This window comes from Moschus berezovskii, chromosome 2, assembly GCF_049115385.1.
Source record: "Moschus berezovskii isolate FMDL1 chromosome 2, NW_MosBer_1.0, whole genome shotgun sequence".
Lineage (NCBI taxonomy): Eukaryota > Metazoa > Chordata > Mammalia > Artiodactyla > Moschidae > Moschus > Moschus berezovskii.
Genome location: NC_142461.1, coordinates 23,492,988 through 23,512,610, shown reverse-complemented (window position 1 = coordinate 23,512,610; position 19,623 = coordinate 23,492,988). Strand labels below are relative to the sequence as shown.

General features: G+C 39.2%; 1 protein-coding gene across 2 annotated transcripts in view; it reads right to left on the bottom strand.

The window, feature by feature from the left end:
* CUL3 (cullin 3) overlaps positions 1 to 19,623 on the bottom strand; it is a 108,159-nt gene that overhangs the window by 44,818 nt on the left and 43,718 nt on the right. For both annotated transcript variants that reach the window (XM_055398892.2, XM_055398893.2), the window contains one exon: positions 7,418 to 7,531. In XM_055398892.2, coding sequence (XP_055254867.2) covers positions 7,418 to 7,531 — 114 coding nt within the window. The remainder of the gene's footprint in view (positions 1 to 7,417; positions 7,532 to 19,623) is intronic.

Genomic DNA, 19,623 nt, shown 5'->3' with positions numbered 1-19,623 from the left:
ACAGGACCTACCCATGATAGATTAATACCTGCTTGCCTACCTCCCTAAACTCAATGCCACAGATTGCTACATCATCACTGCACACACACAAAAGCAGTTCACAGGGCCTAAGTAATCAAGTGTTTATGGTTCTATTAATTTGCTGAAACGGGAACTTAAATGGATGGCAAGAAAGAAATTCTAACTATCAAGCCCAATACGCTTAACCTTCACAGTATTTATGATGTTGTCCTGGTTTTATTTTACATAAAGGCCTAGTACTTGGCTTTTGAACCAACTATATAAAGATACCAAGGTATTATACTATCAGTCACAAATGCAAAAACTAGAGCACAAATGGGGAACCTGTCTTGTACACGCCCTTCTTGCAAAAGCAATAGTTAAAGAAAAAAAAAAAACAAAAAACTGAAAAAGTGAAGCTTAACAGCCCAACAGCCACATCCTATTTTCTTCTAAGATGATATTTTGAAAGCAGAGAAAGTACCAAGAAGAGTTAAACAACCTATCTGTGCTCTTCTAGAATACAGATGTTTTCAAACTTTCCTCAGTGCTCAATCTAGAATACAGTAAAGAAGAAATATTTTTTTGGATCTAAAAAGTATCAAAATCTAGGAAAGAAAATGCAGACTCTCAAACTCTGTGATCTCCATGTTCTCATCCTATCTTCTGGTATCCAAGAACATACAAATCCTTGGTAGCTTTAGTAAACAGCTTATATTATCTCTCAACTTGGTTCCTTGATATCTATCACCTCTGATAACTGTAATTTTCATAATAATGACCAATTTGACACACTCCTTACAGATGCCTAAACTTTCATCTCCCATCTTATCAGGATTTCCTTCACCCACATATTGAGATGGACAGACTTTCAGCCTCATCATTAGAAGACCTCAAATATCTCTGGTATTAAAGGTCCTCTCTTTCCTCCCACCTCTCCCTGTGTACATTTCAACAGCTCCTCATTTCAACTAGGACTTCATGTCTACTGATCCCTAACACCGAATGAATACTTGTTTCCTGCGAACTTGTGATTCAACTGCCCGCTTCTTAAAACAGCACAGATTGACAATCAACAATTTTAACAATACTACGATCTTAGAATTATTCCCTGTACCCAATAAGCCAAATTGAATTAATAGGTTTTCCTTAGCCTTTGAATATTCTTCTCTGAGACTGCTAAGTCTGTCCAAAGAAAGGATGAAGGCTACTGACTGCTGTCACTATACAAACTTTGTGCCAATTTAAATTATCCACTCACAATTACAGATGATCCACTTAGATGGCTGACCCAACACAGGGGATATTCCAAACCTCCCCGTGTGTTAGTTTCCTATTGCTGCTGAACAAATGACCAGCTTCAGCACCTCGTTTACTCTGCAACAGGTCCAGAGTTGAGAAGACTGAAAACAGTTTGACTAGGATAGATTACGATGTCAGCAGCACTGGTTCTTTCCAGAGGCTCTGAGGGGGATTCACTCCTCTGTCTCTTTCAATCTCTAGTGGTCACCTGTATTCCTGGACTATAGCCCCTCTTCCATCTTCAAAGCGTTATCACTCCAATCTCTGTGTCTGTCATCATATTGCCTTCTCTTACTCTGACCCTCCTGCTAACTCTCTTATAAAAAGACCCTGCAGCAGGATAACCTAAGACAATTATCATCTCATGATCCTCAACCTCATCACCTCTGCAAAGTTCCTTCTGCCGTATATGGTGACCATCTCTAGGTTCCAGAGATTAGTCGTGGGCGTATCTGGGAGTCCATTAGTTAGCCTACCACATTCCTCAGTACCTCACATGCTTCTGCGACCAGTAACTGACTGTCGCATGTTCTACTTTATTAAGCAGACCATCCTTGGCTTTCTTCCGCTTCAACAAGTTCTTCCTACATTCCACCTCACCTCTTTACCCATCCTAATGACTTTCCTAATAGCTCAAAGAAGCAGTGATCCATTTTCCCCCTAAGTCAACTCTCCCCATGACTTTGAATTTACAGCTTCTAGTCTTTAAGGATCACCTCAATAGAACTGTATCTTTGTTATTTGTAAAAATGACTGGGAATATAGATAAATAAGTAAAAACATGAAAATATCTTTGAAAATCTTCACAAAATGTTATGAAGAAAATTATTCTATTAACCTTCCATTAACCTTCCACGCCACAATAGGAAATGCTTTCCTATTTCTTTTGCCATGAATTCTAATTTCTCCAAAGTAACCTACAGAATGCCATCCATGCATTTAATTTTTCCCTTAATAGCTATTTTATAGTTTACAGGGGGAGAAATGCATGACTATTAATATAACTATGGATTATTTTGATAATTAAAGCTATTATATGCTGCTGCTAAGTCACTTCAGTCGTGTCCGACTCTGTGTGACCCCATAGACGGAAGCCCACCAGGCTCCCCCGTCCCTGGGATTCTCCAGGCAAGAACACTGGAGTGGGTTGCCATTTCCTTCTCCAATGTGTGATAGTAAAAAATGAAAGTGAAGTCGCTCAGTCGTGTCCGACCCTTAGCGATCCCATGGACTACAGCCTACCAGGCTCCTCCATTCATGGGATTTCCTAGGCAATAGTACTGGAGTTGCTTGCCATTGCCTTCATAACCTATAACAAATTTTCTTCATAAAATTAAAAAACTGAAAAGGAAACACACTAAGTAGCCCCAAACCAATCTTAGAAGTTTAACATGTTAACTTTTCTTAAAGAAAAGGATGAATTAAAAATAAAGCAGATTACAAACTCCAATGCTTTCAGGGACAAAACAGGTAAATTAACTCTCAAATGTTAGAAAAAGTATAGTGGCAGAATCACATGTTCCATTTTGAGATATGTGTACACTTTTCTTTCTAGAATGCTAAACCTGCCAACAACAAAGTGTTCAGGACAAATTTCGACCAATAGCTGTCTCCATGTAACCTGTGATTCCATTTTCACTTTCAAGAGTCAGTGTTTCCCACGGTTTCTATATACTGAGGCTCGTGCAGGGCATTTTAGACACAGACATCTCCCTGTCAAAGTCAGCTGAGGAGGAGGAAGGTGGGAAAACAGTGCAGCATCTTCTCTTCTCCCATGAGCCTGAATTCTAAAATTCCAACAGTCAGAGCCAGTATTCACAGGAAGAAAAAATCTGCCTAGGTATATGTCTTATCTAGCAGGTAAAGTGATCTGGTAAGTCTGGAATGAGGGTAAAAAGCTTCATAGAGAATAATGGAGATGTCAATATAAAAAAATTGCGGGGGAGGAGTAGTTTTTGGAAAATTAGAATTTATCTTGATTGAAGCACTGGTTACACATGTGCATACATGTGTCAAAAATAACTTTGTACACTTTAGTTCTGCACATTTCAAGGTTAACTGAAATTAATTTTACTTTAATTTTAAAAGTATACTACATATAAAAAGGCAAAACGAAGAGAATGAAGGATGAAAGAATTATACCTATGGAATATGAAAATACATTATCAACACTTTAACCTCTTTCTAAATCTATAGTGAAGAGGAACTAAAAAGCCTCTTGATGAAAGTGAAAGAGGAGAGTGAAAAGGTTGGCTTGAAGCTCAACATTCAGAAAACGGAGATCATGGCATCTGGTCCCATCACTTCATGGGAAACAGATGGGGAAAACAGTGGAAACAGTGTCAGACTACTCTTTGGGGCTCCAAAATCACTGCAGATGCTGATTGCAGCCAGGAAATTAAAAGACGCTTACTCCTTGGGAGGAAAGTTATGACCAACCTAGAGAGCATATTAAAAAGCAGAGACATGACTTTGCCAACCAAGGTCCGTCTAGTCAAGGCTATGGCTTTTCCCGTGGTCATGTGAGAGTTGGACTGTGAAGAAAGCTGAGCACCGAAGAATTGATGCTTTTGAACTGTGGTGCTGGAGAAGACTCTTGAGAGTCCCTTGTACTGCAAGGAGATCCAACCAGTCCATTCTAAAGGAGATCAATCCTGGGTGTTCATTGGAAGGACTGATGCTAAAGCTGAAACTCCAATACTTTGGCCTCCTCATGCGAAGAGTTGACTCATTGGAAAAGACTGATGCTGGGAGGGATTGGAGGCGGGAGGAGAAGGGGACGACAGAGGATGAGATGGCTGGATGGCATCACCGACTCGATGGACATGAGTTTGAGTGAACTCCGGGAGTTGGTGATGGACAGGGAGGCCTGGCGTGCTGTGATTCACGGGGTTGCAAAGAGTCGGACACGACTGAGTGACTGAACTGAACTTGAAAAAAATGCACTATATATTAAAAAACGACGTGAATAGTAATTCAAAGACGTAGTGAGTGCCTAGGTTGTGCAGAAGGCTGTGCTAGGTGTTGGAGACAGAGCAGCGACACAAACACTGTCCCATCCCCACCCCTCCCAGTCCAGTTTAGTGAGGAAGAGAGGCTTTAAGCAGTTGTTACTAATGATAAATACTACAAAGGGAGTAGACAGTCCAGCTAGATCAATGAATTTATGAGTCTGAATCTCAAGAGCACGAGACTGGAGAGAGAAGGTGGGAATCATCTGCACAGAGGCACTACAGAGAGTCAAGGTAATTAAATACCATGCACCAGTAGAGGGAAGCCCAGGGTAAACCCCAAGAATGGCCCTATTTTAAGGGGCAAGAAGAGAAAGAGTGACTGAGAAGAAACAATCAGAAAGGCAGAGGCATACCAAGGGAGTACTTGATCACAGAAATTAAGGACCCAACCATGCCAGAATAATAGTACTCAAGCGTGCCAATGCTGCTGGAAAAATCAAGGCAAGTGAGGATTAGCAGTGAGCTTTGTTTTCAGACATGTGCAGACATGGTGATCCTAGTAGGAGCAAGACAGAACAGAAGAGTTGCGGTAGAAGCGTGACTGAAACACTCAAAATGAATGTTGGTGGTTTAGTTGCAAAGTTGTATCTGACTCTTGTGACTCCATGGACTTTAGCCCACTAGGCTCCTCTGTGCATGGGATTTCCCAGGCAAGAATATTGGAGTGGTTTACCATTTCTTCTTCCAGGGGATCTTCCCAACTCAGGGACCGAATCTGGGTCTCCTACATTGCAGGTGGATTCAAACCAATGAGAAAAGAGAGACAGCAAGTGTCAACACTTCCTATGAGACATTTAGCTGTGAATAGCAATGGGAGATCCTGGGTGGCAGTGGAGGGGTCCAAGGGAAAATTTAGCAGGATATTATTCTGAGAAGGGGAAGAAAACAGAGGGAAACTTGCAGACGCAGAGGCAAGAGATGAATACAGCTTCTACCTGATGCTTTCTCTTTGAAAGGCAGATGAGATTGTTTATTAAGAGTAAGGGGACCAGCAGGATAGCAGGATGCTTGAAAAGAAATCACTGTTTCAAAGTGGTAGAATGAGCTGACTAGACAAAGAGTTAGACTTCTGGGCAGTGTTGGAAGGTTGATAGAGGGAGTTTATGAAAATGGACACGTAGTATGAGGTTTCCCAAATGGGGTTTTTACCAGCAGTAGCCCAGGGAAGGCAAGTGGCTGGGTTTATCCAGGGCTGTTACACTACCAGATGGATTTGATGAAAAGATGAAGGGAAATGTAACTACTAACTTTTACTGAATACAATACTACAGTCCAGGCCATTTAAGTGCTTCACATGAAGGACTCCTTTAAGCCTCATGGCTACTCTACCCATGAGTACAATATTATTTTCATTTTATAAATGAAGCTAAGGAGTAATAATTAGTTCCTTGATTATGATAATTAGTTCCCTGACTACAGTCACATAACAGCTAGGATTCAAAGTCTGAGATTTCTTTTGTGCCCCTGCCAACAAAATATGCGGTGTGTGTGCTGAAATAAAATAGAAATTCTAAAAAATTCACAGGGTATAAAGAGTAGGTATGTATTATTTCAAAATATTCCTTTTATCAATAGAGCAATGGTTTATAAAATCACCAGTGATTTTCTATCTCAGTGTCTGTGTTGAAACTCAAAGACTCAACAAACCTGGAACTTCAAGAAGACGGCAGTAAGTTAAGTCATTTCACATATAAATCCTAAACGTTATATGTTTTCACAGGCTACCTCATTTACCTCAAAATGTCCACATTAAGGTAACTACTGTGAAGAGGAAAATTAGGCTCAGAAAGGCTAAATAATCTGCTAAACCTTTTCCCAAAACCCTGAAAAATGAAGTAGCCCCTCTTTGACACTCTTGCCAATCAGTTCAGTTCAGTCACTCAGTCATGTCCCACTCTTTGTGACCCCATGGACTGTAGCACTCCAAGCCTCACCAACCCCCAGAGCTTACTTAAACTCATGTCCATAGCATCGGTGATGCCATCTAACCACCTCATCCTCTGCCATCCCCTTCTCCTGCGATCAATCTTTCCCAGCATCACAAATCCTGGGCTAATAGGCCTGACTGAATTCACTCAGCAGAACAAAAAACTTTACAGTTCTTTGATCTCACAAAGACTGCCTCATTCTACCAAGTAAAGAAACTAGGATCCACTCTCACCATTACAACTAATAATCAAAAGCTAAAGAAACTGAAAATAAAAATTCCAAAGCAGAGAGTAAAATCTTGGAAGAAAATCATTAAGTCCAATTCCCAAGCATAAACACTGAAGAAACAAGTTATTGGGCTTGATGACTCTGCAGACACAATAATTAAGGTTGACGAATCTTAATAATTGTATTAAAAAAAAAACCTGACAGTTTTTTAATCTCCTTAAAAGCTATTAAACAGTCTAGCTCAAGTCAATGTTTTCCTAATTCTTTTGATCAAGGTACTTTTTTGAATGATAAAAACAAAAAAGTGACACATGAAAAAGGGAATACATATCTGAAGAATATATATACGTGTGTGTGTGTGTGTGTGTACATGTACACATATACACACACATCCCTAGAGGAGGAAATGGCAACTCACTCTAGTATTCCTGCCTGGGCAATTGCATGGACAGAGGAGCCTGGCGGGCTACAGTCCATGGGGTCACAAAGAGTCGGACACGACTGAGCACACACACACTACTGGGAGAGATAGATGGCAGCTATTAAGAATACAGTTATTACAGAAATATTTCCATTAATACGGTATCTCCTGTAACTGAAAACACAAGGACATTAGGGCTTAAAAACCTGCAAGGGAATGTTTAGCTTTCATCGCTCACACTGTCACTCAACTCCCCTTACTCAAAGAGAGATGGGCTTTTCAGTATTTCCCATACTGACACATAAGTGCTATCTTACATCTTTTCCTTTCTAATCATTAAGTATACGAACAACTAAGATTTTATTCATATATGCTAAAGTTGGCCCTTATGACATAAACGGTATTAAAAAAAAAAAGAAAAGCTTTCCACACTGAGCTGCACCATCTAACTAAATGTGACAAAAAAAAAAAAGACAGTTTCGAAGTGCTTAACTTAAAGGAAAAACAACAAAGCTCTACTTACCATATACATTAGTATGTCTCTAATCATCACCATAGCTGTCTGATGATCATTCCAAGCTTGATTTAGCGTTTGAAGAAAGTTGTTATTCAATGAATTTAGTACATCTTCTCGCACCTATTAACAGAAGGGTTCATTACAGTTTGTTTATAAACCCAACGCACACTCATATGTATACATGCACATTATCTGTTCAACAAAATAATGAAGTGAAATCTTCGATTTTAAATCAAAGAAAACATGTTACAGACCAGTAGAAACATTTTAAGTTATAATATAATCTATATACAGATAACTAACAAAACGCGTTTTGTACAGTCCAGACCAGTCTCTTGACCTCCAGAATCATAAAGCAACCTCCTAGGCATTTCTCAACCCTCCAATGATGTAACTCGTCAGCATAAAATCTAAAGACTTACGAAAGAACTACAAAGGTGCCACAGAACTGGTCTCAGGCTGTATTGCTCCAGTGAAACTTCCTACTACACTACCCCTCCCCATCTTTGAAAAATGGTCAAAAACACTGATTTTGGAGTCAAACTACCTGGGCTTGAATCCCATTTCCCTGACTAGGAGTGCAACCTTGGGTAAATTATTTCATCTCCATGCTTCAGTTTCCTCATATCTGAAACAGTATCCATTTTCTAGGACTGTTTTAAGGACTGAATTACCACTTGAAATACACATAAGACAGTGCCTAACACTCAGCAAACACTCAAGGGGCATAAAATATATTAACTTAATGTACTCCAGCTACCATGAAGCTGCATACTGCAAATGTGCTCTGCCAACTCCGCTGCTTAGTTCACACAGTTCACTCCCCTCCTTTTCTTCTACTCAAGTTTAACCTCCACAAAAAGATCTTCCCCGACTATTCTATTTTAATAACAATACCTCTACTTCTTCACCCTACACTATAATATTTTTCCTCACTGTATTCGTCACTAATTACCAGTATATTACATATTTATCTGTTTACTATTGCTCCATTGCAGCAGTGATTTTCTCTTCTCCATGTGTACCTCCCACATCTAGAACAGTGCCTGGCATATAAAAGACCCTTTATTTCATCCCCACCCTCCAATATCATGATTCACCTCCAACAAGGTAGTTCTTTCACCATATCTGCCTTTGCATAAAGTTCCTTCCAGTCTGAAATACCCTTTAAAGACAATTCTGATAAGAATTCAGGAATATTTTTCCACAATCCACAAGTGTATTCACACCTTCTCCAGTAACAGGTAACTATTACTTCTTCCTACTATGTTATCAGTCCAACGGAAAAATTCTTTGACTAGGAAACAGACTCTGGTTTTAGCTTTGTCATGAAGTACTGCATCTGTCCTCTAAGTTCCTATGACACTTTGGGACTATTAATAACAGTTTTTCAAATCTAACCAATTTTCCACGGTTCACCTCAACTCTCAGTAACTCCAGCCTTAAGAGACATTTTTTCTTTAATCTCTAAACATTCTTCACCATAGATAATCTACAGCAGCGGTTTAACTTTTTCAGGCTGGGAAGAATCTGAAGTCACAGTGCTTTCCTGACACCTAAAACCCAAATTATAAACACATGTAAATAAAATGTCATTGTGTATTAGAATGAGAATAAAGTGATTGCAAGTGCCAAAGATTTTAAAAAAACACACACACATTATTCTCAACACACAGGAGAGAAAGCTGAAGCTGAGAAAACTGTAATCTATTTTTTCTTACATGTAGAGGAAAAATAGTGGGAGATTTTACTGGTGGGACAATTAATCTATTCTTACCAAACATACAGTATGAAAACCACTAGTCTATACCACATAATTCAAAATTTTATTGTATACGCTTGTTCACAAGACTCAGCTACTTGACTTCAAATATATCACCAAGAGATTACTCCATAAATATGTTGACAATATTAAAAGTGATAAACATCCGTGTCAGTTGACAGTGGTAAACATATTTCAAGTAATTAAGTCTACCACACATCATATGCAAGCTCCCATATGCTAAACAAACAAAAAAAACCCAGCAAGTTAAAAATGTACCTCTTGACAAAATTCTTCATCAAGCTTCGTATTCACTGACGCTCTAAACTCTGAACAGCAATTAAATTAAAACCATGATAATACTAGAGAAACTGTATTATACATTCTAAACACCAGAAAACCTAGAAATTAATCATTTGGAAAGATTTAAGTGAAAATATTCTCTGTTATAAAATCAAGTTATATGTTAACTCTATTTATAAAATCATTCTGATTTTGGAATGCAAAAACATGCTTGGTATATTTGCTGAATAAATGAAAAATTTTCCTATTAAATTTAAAAGTTATAAAATAAGGCATGCTTTCTAAAATCACTAATTTATACACTAAAAATATATCAGCAAGTATAAGATATTGCCTTGCAACAAAATTAAAATGCAACCAACTAGCACAGTGTGTCATAAATGATAACACTGCTTTATTTGCATTATACTTCAAAAAATTATCCTGACAAATCAGTAATAGTGAATTCTACTTAACAGAAAGGAAGTTGCTATTAAGAGTTAATTTTGTTATATTTTTGAATGATCACACACAGATATGACTAAAAGATGAAAGATAAATGCCCTTAAATATACTTGCTGCAATCATCTCTTATTCAGATCACTCTATGAGCAAGAAATTGTTCCTCTAAAACTGTTTCAGAAAAGTGTACTGATACATGAAAAGTGAAAGATTATTTGTCCAATCATATAATAAAATGGTAGGAATGAGATGAAAACTTAATGTTTATGAAGATCAAAACAGGCTTTTTCAAGACTCAGTTCAGTTCAGTCGCTCAGTCGTGTCCGACTCTCTGCGACCCCATAAATCACAGCACGCCAGGCCTTCCCTGTCCATCACTAACTCCCGGAGTTCACTCAAACTCATGTCCATACAGTAGGTGATGCCATCCAGCCATCTCATTCTCTGTTGTCCCCTTCTCCTCCTGCCCCCAACCTTTCCCAGCATCAGAGTCTTTTCTAGTGAGTCAACTCGTCGCATGAGGTGGCCAAAGTATTGCATTTTCAGCTTTAGCATCAGTCCCTCCAATGAACACCCAGGATTGATGATCTCTAGAATGGACTGGTTGGATCTCCTTGCAGTCCAAGGGACTCTCAAGAGTCTTCTCCAGCACCACAGTTCAAAAGCATCAATTCTTCGGCGATCAGCCTTCTTCATAGTTCAACTCTCACATCCATACATGACCACGGGAAAAACCATAGCCTTGACTAGACAGACCTTGGTTGTCAAGACTAACCTGGCATATAAAGCAAATACACATAAAGTGACAGAAGATTTAACCTTTATCTTACAAATTCTTAACATAACAATACAGAAAGTTTGAAACAGAAAGTGGGGGATATGTAACATTATTAATCTCACACCCTAACAAAACCTAATTAGTTTTTGCACTAGCAAAGGCAAAGGGGAAGAAAAACCCTGAGATAAAGGTGGTACCAGAACCAAAGGGTCCTGCCAATCATATTGTGACCAGATCCATTACTTAAAAAATCTATATGAACATTATGCAGATGAAGAGTTGGAATGTGAAGAATGACACGACGAAGAGCAAGTAACAAGATCATGGAAGCTGAGAGAGGGATGATGTACCAGCTGTGACAAGAGGCTAAAGTAGTAGCTGAAAACTGATGAATATGCAAAGCATCTAGCCTTGCAAAGGATAAAGCAATACACAGTAATTTAAAACAATAGATCATAAACCTGGCAAAGAGACAGAATCCTACAGAGACTAAGAGATTTCAATCAAGAGAATGAGAAGACAAGACAGACTGGAAGAAAATATTTACAAAAGACACATACACCTGATTCAATTCAATTCAGTCGCTCAGTCGAGTCCGACTCTTTGCGACCCCATGAACGCACACCAGGCCTCCCTGTCCATCACCAACTCCTGGAGTCCACTCAAACCCATGTCCATTGAGTCAGTGATGCCATCCAACCATCTCATCCTCTGTTGTCCCCTTCTCCTGCCCTTAATCTTTCCCAGCATCAGAGTCTTTTCTAATGAGTCAGCTCTTTGCATGAGGTGGCCAAAGTATTGGAGTTTCAGCCTCAGCATCAGTCCTTCCAATGAACACCCAAGACTGATCTCCTTCAGGATGCACTGGTTGGATCTCCTTGCAGTCCAAGGGACCCTCAAAAGTCTTCTCCAGCACCACAGTTCAAAAGCATTAACTGTTCTGCACTCAACTTTCTTTATAGTCCAACTCTCACATCCATACACGAGCACTGGAAAAATCAGCCTTGACTAGACGGACCCTTTGTTGACAAAGTGATGTCTCTCTTTTTTAGTATGCTGTCTAGGTTGGTCATAACTTTCCTTTCAAGGAGTAAACATCTTTTAATTTCAATACACCTGATAAAGGACTGTTAACCAAAATACACAAAGAATTTATAAAACTCAGCAATAAGAAAATAAACAATCCAACTTTTAAAACTGGCAAGACTTGGACACCTCACCAAAAAGATATTCAGATAGCAAATAGGCATATAAAAAGATGTTCAATGTCTGAATTAAAATAATGGGATGCCAGCACACATGTATTAGAATGGCCAAAATCCAAAACAAGGACAACACCAAATTTGGTGAGGATGTAGAGCAATAGGAACAAACACTCAACCACTGCTGGGAGGGACACAAAATGATACAGCCACTTGGGAAGACAGAGGCAGTTTCTTACAAAACTAGACATACTCTTACTATGTGATACAGAAAATTATGCTCCCCAGAATAAATGCCAAAGGAGTTGACAATGTATGTTGACATAAAATCCTCCACACCAACGTTTATAGCACCTTTACTCATAACTGCCAAACCTCGGAAGCAAAGAACATGCCTTTAAGTAGGTAAATAAACAAACTGCGGTACATCCCGACACTGGAATATCACTCAGTACTAGAAAGAAATGAGCTATCAAGCCCATGAAAGAAAAAAAAAAGATGCAGAGGAACCTTAAGTACATACTACAAAGTGAAAGAAGTCAATCTGAAAAGGCTACGTACAACATGATTCCAACCACATGACATTCTGGAAATGGTGTAACTAAAGAGACTGTAAAAAAGATCAGTGGTTTCCAGGGATTAGAGTGAAAGGAAAAATGAATATGCAGAGTACAGAGGATTTTTAGGGCAGTGAAAATATTCTGTATGCTATTGTAATGGTATTTCATTACAGAGTTGCCAAAATGCATAGAATAAACACCACCAAGAATAAACATCATGTAAATGATGGACTGTGGGTGATAATGATAAGTCAGTGTAAGTTCATTACTGTAACAATCGCACCACTCTGGCAGGGATGCTTGTGGTGGGGAAAACTGTACATGTGTCAGTGGGCATATAGGAAATCTCTATACCTTTTGCTCAATCTTGCTGTGAATCAAAAACTGCTATAAAAAATAAAGTCTATCTTAAAAAGCTTCTCCGGTAGCTCAGATGGTAAAGAATCCACCTGCAATGCAGGAGACCTGGGTCAGGAATATCCCCTTAAGAAGGAAATAGCAACCTACTCCAGTATTCTTATCTGGAGAACTCCATGCACAGAAGAGCCTGGCTGGCCACAGTTTCATGGGGCCACAGAGTTTAACACAACCGAGCTACTAACACAAACACAAAAAGTCGGGGGCCCACACAGGATCTAAGAGAAAGAGAATCTGGGTATTCTTGTTTTTAAAGAGCTACCCAGGTGATTCTGATATAACAGCCAGGATTAGAGGATCATTGACTTAAAGTGCCACACCAGCCATTTTTGTTCCTTCCCTTTGCAAAAGTTCCTTAATATGAATGTTTGTATATAGTTATAATAATAATAATCATACTATAGGTGGTTTTAATTCCTGATTTTCTTAAGCCGTTGTTAAAATTCAACATTAACCTTTACTTGAAGATAAGTTTCTTGCTGTATCATTTCATTTCCAAGCACCACAATAATTCAAAGAAAAAGGGTATAGCAGAATGAAATGTAAGAAAAAAAAATGTCATCTGAGACTTAAACAATTTTCAACCTAACACCAAAAGCATGAGCTATAAAAAATGATAAAATGGGCTCCATCAAAATTGAAATATTTTATTCTGCAAGTACTGTTAAAACAATAAAAAGACAAACTATTGACAGGGAGAAAGTATCAAATGACTTGTACCAAGAATAAAAACAAAAAACCCCAAAACTCTTACAACTCAAGAAAGAAAAGCAGACAGAATTTTTAAATGGGGAAAAGAACAGACACTCAACCAAGTAAGAGATAAAAAGGCAATTTGGCACATGAAAAGATGTTCACCAACATTAGGTAGGAAGGAAAGGCAAATCAGAAGCATGATGAGGTACCACTACACAAATCCATTAGAATGGCTCCAATACTGACAGGACCAAGTGCTGGCAAAGATTCTGAACAGCTCAAACTTTCATACATTGCTAGTAGGAATACAAAATGGCACAGTCCCGCAAGCAAACAGTGGAACAGCATCTTATGAAGTTAAATATACACTTACCACATGACCCAGCAATCCCACTCCTAGGAATTTATCCTAGAGAAAGGAAAACCTGTATCCACACAAAAACGTTCACAGCAACTCTATTCACAACCAGAAGAAACTATACAACCCAAATGTCTTGCAATAAATAAATAGGTAAATGGATAAGCAAACTGATATACTGATAACAAGAGAATATCACCCAGCAATAACAAGGAACAAACTATTGATACACACAACAGACTGGCAAAATTGCAAATCATGTGAATGAAAGAAGTTAGTCTCAAAGGCTGTATGATTCCATTTATACGACATTATTGACAAAACAAAACTACACTGACAGATCAGTGGTTGCTAAGTATTAAGGGTGAAAGAAGGATGTGACTACAAAGGAAAAACAGAAATTTTCTGGGGCTGAAGGATATTCCATACTGACTATAATAGCAATTACATAAATCTATAATACATGGGTGGAGAAGAAAATGGCAACCCACTCCAGTGTTTCTGCCTGGAGAATCATGTGGCGGAGGAGCCTGGTGGGCTGCTGTCCATGGGGTCGCACAGAGTCGGACACGACCGAAGTGACTTAGCATTAGCATAATACATGGGTTAAAATTCACAGAATCGTACATGAAATTAAAAGGCTAATTTTATTGTATATTGATTTTTTTAAAACTTGCAACGTTTATATTCTCAGATGGGGTCCTGTTTCATTATTGTATTATTAACAATAATAATGTTATTACTATGATGCCACAATCATTATTCATAAAAGCAACCTGAATGCCAAACAACGAGGAATCATTATTTTGAGTACACCAATCTTTACAGAGGCCTCTGCAATAATTCAAATGGACATACTACATCCTCCATTTCTGTGAACACAACTTTCCCTGTCCTTTTTATTACACCCTCAGCAAAGATTAAAGTGGATTAGTAAATCAAAACAAAACCTTTATTTATCAATGCCATAATAATATAAGTCTACTGTGTTCAATGATAAACTGACATCCAAGTTGTAAGAAATACATTCTCAAATCAAATTACTGGCGAAGGGAAGAAAGTGGAAAGGGTAATGACGAGAAAGGCCAGCAGGTAGGAGCAAGAGTGGGAGCTGAAAGGACTGACAAGGAGGCTGACCTTGGGCCAGCAGCTCATGGCTAGAGAGTTGAAGGATTATTAATAGTCTATACATTAACTCCTCACCCTCTAATACACACACACATTTATTCTTAATTATTAATTAAAACTTTTTCATCCTCTAAGTTTAAATGCCTGGGGCAAATCCCAGCAAGCCAATCCTAATATCTAGGTAACACCAAGAAATTTTATCAACTAAAAGTAATAATTAAGATTTTAATTCTCAACTTTACTGAAACCAGAACTAAGCCATATAATTAATGATGATATGGACTTCTGAAAAGGACTTTCTTCTATCAAAAATCTTCAAACTCAGGACAAAACTTAATTCCAATATAGATAAACCTCTGAAACGTAACAGACATTTGTATTTAGCATTATTTTCCACTGAAATATTCAGCATCTATTAAAAATATCAAATGGTACATGAATAATATGGTGCACGTGCTAAAAAAAAAAAAGAAAACATTTAAGGGCACCACGGAGACACTATCATGTTAAGAGGCGTGACTTCTTAGAAATCTGTAGCATTTCAGTGTTCACTCAGGAGCTAAACAATCAAATTTGTATTTGCAGACATTTACCCAGAGCAGTTACAAAACAGAGGACTTTGACCAAGTTACTTAACCTATGGGCTTCCCTGGTGGCTCAGAGGTTAAAGCATCTGCCTCCAATGCGGGAGACCCGGGTTCGATCCCTGGGTCGGGAAGATCCCCTGGAGAAGGAAACGGTAACCCACTCCAGTATTCTTGACTGGAGAATCCCATGGACGGAGAAGCCTGGTAGGCTACAGTCCACGGGGTCGCAAAGAGTTGGACATGACTGAGCGATGGAACAGACGGACTTAACCTATACATTCTGTAATTCCTCTTCCTGTAATATGACAGGTTGATCAGATCAATGGCACTATGCAATGCCTTAGAACCATTCCAGGGTGGGCAGTTTCCCCTAATTAATATGATTTATACCGGTTCTGTGTGATTTTAAAAGTAGGGTTTTCCACTGTTTTAAAAATATAGGCATACCTTGAAGATACCATGGTTCTGATTCCAAACCACTGCAATAAACCAAGCACTGCAACAAAGCAAATCACACAGATTTTTTTGTTAAAGCGAGTCACAATTTTTTTCATTTCCTAGTGCATATAAAACTAGGTTTACATTATCAGTTCAGTTCAGTCGCTCAGTCATGTCCAACTCTGTGCAACCCCATGAATCAAAGCACGCAAGGCCTCCCTGTCCATCACCAACTCCCGGAGTTCACTCAAACTCATGTCCATTGAGTCGGTGATGCCATCCAGCCATCTCATTCTCTGTTGTCCCCTTCTCCTCCTGCCCCCAATCCCTCCCAGCATCAGAGTCTTTTCCAGTGAGTCAACTCTTCGCATGAGGTGGCCAAAATATTGGAGTTTCAGCTGAAGCATCAGTCCTTCCAATGAACACCCAGGATTGATCTCCTTTAGGATGGAAAGGTTGGATCTCCTTGCAGTCCAAAGGACTCTCAAGAGTCTTCTCCAACACCACAGTTCAAAAGCATCAATTCTTTGACGATCAGCTTTCTTCACAGTCCAACTCTCACATCCATACATGACCACTGGAAAAACCACAGCCTTGACTAGACGAACCTTGGTTGGCAAAATCATGTCTCGGCTTTATAATATGCTCTCTAGGTTGGTAATAACTTTCCTTCCAAGGAGTAAGCGTCTTTTCATTTCATGGCTGCAATCACCATCTGCAGTGATTTTGGAGCCCAAAAAAGTAAAGTCTGACACTGTTTGTTTCCCCATCTATTTCCCATGAAGTGATGGGACCAGATGCCATGATCTTCGTTTTCTGAATGTTGAGCTTCAAGCCAACTTCTTCCACTCTCCTCTTTCACTTTCATCAAGAGGCTCTTTAGTTCTTCTTCATTTTCTGCCATAAGGGTGGTGTCATCTGCATATCTGAGATTATTGATATTTCTCCCAGCAATCTAGATTCCAGTTTGTGCTTCTTCCAGACCAGTGTTTCTCATGATGTACTCTGCATATAAGTTAAATAAGCAGGGTGACAAAATACAGCTTTGACATACTCCTTTTCCTATTTGGACCAGTCTGTTGTTCCATACCCAGTTCTAACTGTTGCTTCCTGACCGGCATACAGGTTTCTCAAGAGGCAGGTCAGGTGGTCTGGTATTCCCATCTCTTTCAGGATTTTCCACATTTTATTGTGTTCCACACAGTCAAAGGCTTTGGCATAGTCAATAAAGCAGAAATAGATGTTTTTCCGGAAATCTCTTGCTTTTTCGATGATCGATCGGATGTTGGCAATTTGATCTCTGTTTCCTCTGCCTTTTCGAAAACCAGCTTGAACATCTGGAAGTTCATGGTTCATGTATTGCTGAAGCCTGGTTTGGAGAATTTTGAGCTAGCATGTGAGATGAGTGCAATTTTGCGGTAGTTTGAGCATTCTGTGGCATTGCCTTTCTTTGGGATTGGAATGAAAACTGACCTTTTCCAGTCCTTTGGCCACTCTTGAGTTTTCCAAATTTGCTGGCATATTGAGTGCAGCACTTTCACAGCATCATCTTTCAGGATTTGAAATAGCTCAATTGGAATTCCATCACCTCCACCAGCTTTGTTCATAGTGATGCTTTCTAAGGCCCACTTGACTTCACATTCCAGGATGTCTGTCTCTAGATGAGTGATCACACCATCGTGATTATCTGGGTCGTGAAGATCATTTTTGTACCGTTCTTCTGTGTATTCTTGCCACCTCTTCTTAATATCTTCTGCTTCTGTTAGGTCCATACCATTTCTGTCCTTTATTGAGCCCATCTTTGCATGAAATATTCCCTTGGAATCTCTAGTTTTCTTGAAGAGATCTCTAGTCTTTCCCATTCTGTTGTTTTCCTCTATTTCTTTGCACTGATTGCTGAGGAAGGCTTTCTTATCTCTCCTTGCTATTCTCTGGAACTCTGCATTCAGATGCTTATATCTTTCCTCTTCTCCTTTGCTTTTCACTTCTCTTTTCACAGCTATTTGCAAGACCTCCCCAGACAGCCATTTTGCTTTTTTGCATTTCTTTTCCATGGGGATGGTCTTGATCCCTGTCTCCTGTACAATGTCACGAACCTCCGTCCATAGTTCATCAGGCACTCTATCAGATCTATTCCCTTAAATCTATTTCTCACTTCCACTGTATAATCAGAAGGGATTTGATTTAGGTCATACCTGAATGGTCTAGTGGTTTTCCCTACCTTCTTCAATTTAAGTCTGAATGTGGCAATAAGGAGTTCATGATCTGAGCCGCAGTCAGCTCCTGGTCTTGTTTCTGCTAACGGTATATACAGCTTCTCCATCTTTGGCTGCAAAGAATATAATCAATCTGATTTTGGTGTTGACCATCTGGTGATGTCCATGTGTAAAGTCTTGTGTTGTTGGAAGAGGGTGTTTGCTATGACCAGTGCATTCTCTTGGCAAAACTCTATTAGCCTTTGCCCTGCTTCATTCCATAGTCCAAGGCCAAATTTGCCTGTTACCCCAGCTGTTTCTTGGCTTCCTACTTTTGCATTCCAGTCCCCTATAATGAAAAGGACATCTTTTTTGGGTGTTAGTTCTGAAAGGTCTTGTAGGTCTTCACAGAACCATTCAATTTCAGCTTCTTCAGCGTTACTGGTTGGGGCATAGACTTGAATTACCGTGATATTGAATGCTTGCCTTGGAAACGAACAGAGATCATTCTGTCGTTTTTGAGATTGCATCCAAGTACTGCATTTCGGACACTCTTGTTGACCATGATGGCTACTCCCTTTCTTCTAAGGGATTCCTGCCCACAGTAGTAGACATAATGGTCATCTGAGTTAAATTCACCCACTCCAGTCCATTTTAGTTCACTGATTCCTAGAATGTCTATGTTCACTCTTGCCATCTCCTGTTTGACCACTTCTAATTTGCCTTGATTCACAGACCTAACATTCCAGGTTCCTATGCAATACTGCTCTTTACAGCATTGGACCTTGCTTCTATCACATTATACAGTAGGCTATTAAGTGGGCAATTATTGCCTGGAGAATCCCAGGGACACGGGAGCTTAGTGGGCTGCCATCTGTGGGGTCGCACAGAGTTGGACATGACTGAAGTGATATAGCAGCAGCAGCATTATGTCTAAATAAACAATGCATATCTTAATTTAAAAATACTTTGTTGCAAATAAATGCTAACCATCAGTGTTATAATCTTGTTTCCGGTGAAGATCTTGCCAAGGTGTTGATGGCTGCTGACTGATTGGAGTGGCTGGTGAATGCTGGGATGGCTTTGGCAATTTCTTCAAATAAGATGACAATGAAGTGTGCTATATGAATAAACTCTCCCTTTCAAGAATGATTTCTCTGTAGCATGCAATGCTGTTTCACAGCATTTTACCAACAGTAAGAAGTGGAGTCAGTCCTTTCAAATCTGCTTCACCAACTAAGTTTATGTAACAAATCCTTTGTTGTCATGTCAACAGCCTTCACAGTATCTGTACCAGAAGTACATTTCATGTTAAGAAATCATTTTCTTTGTCTACCCATAAACCTC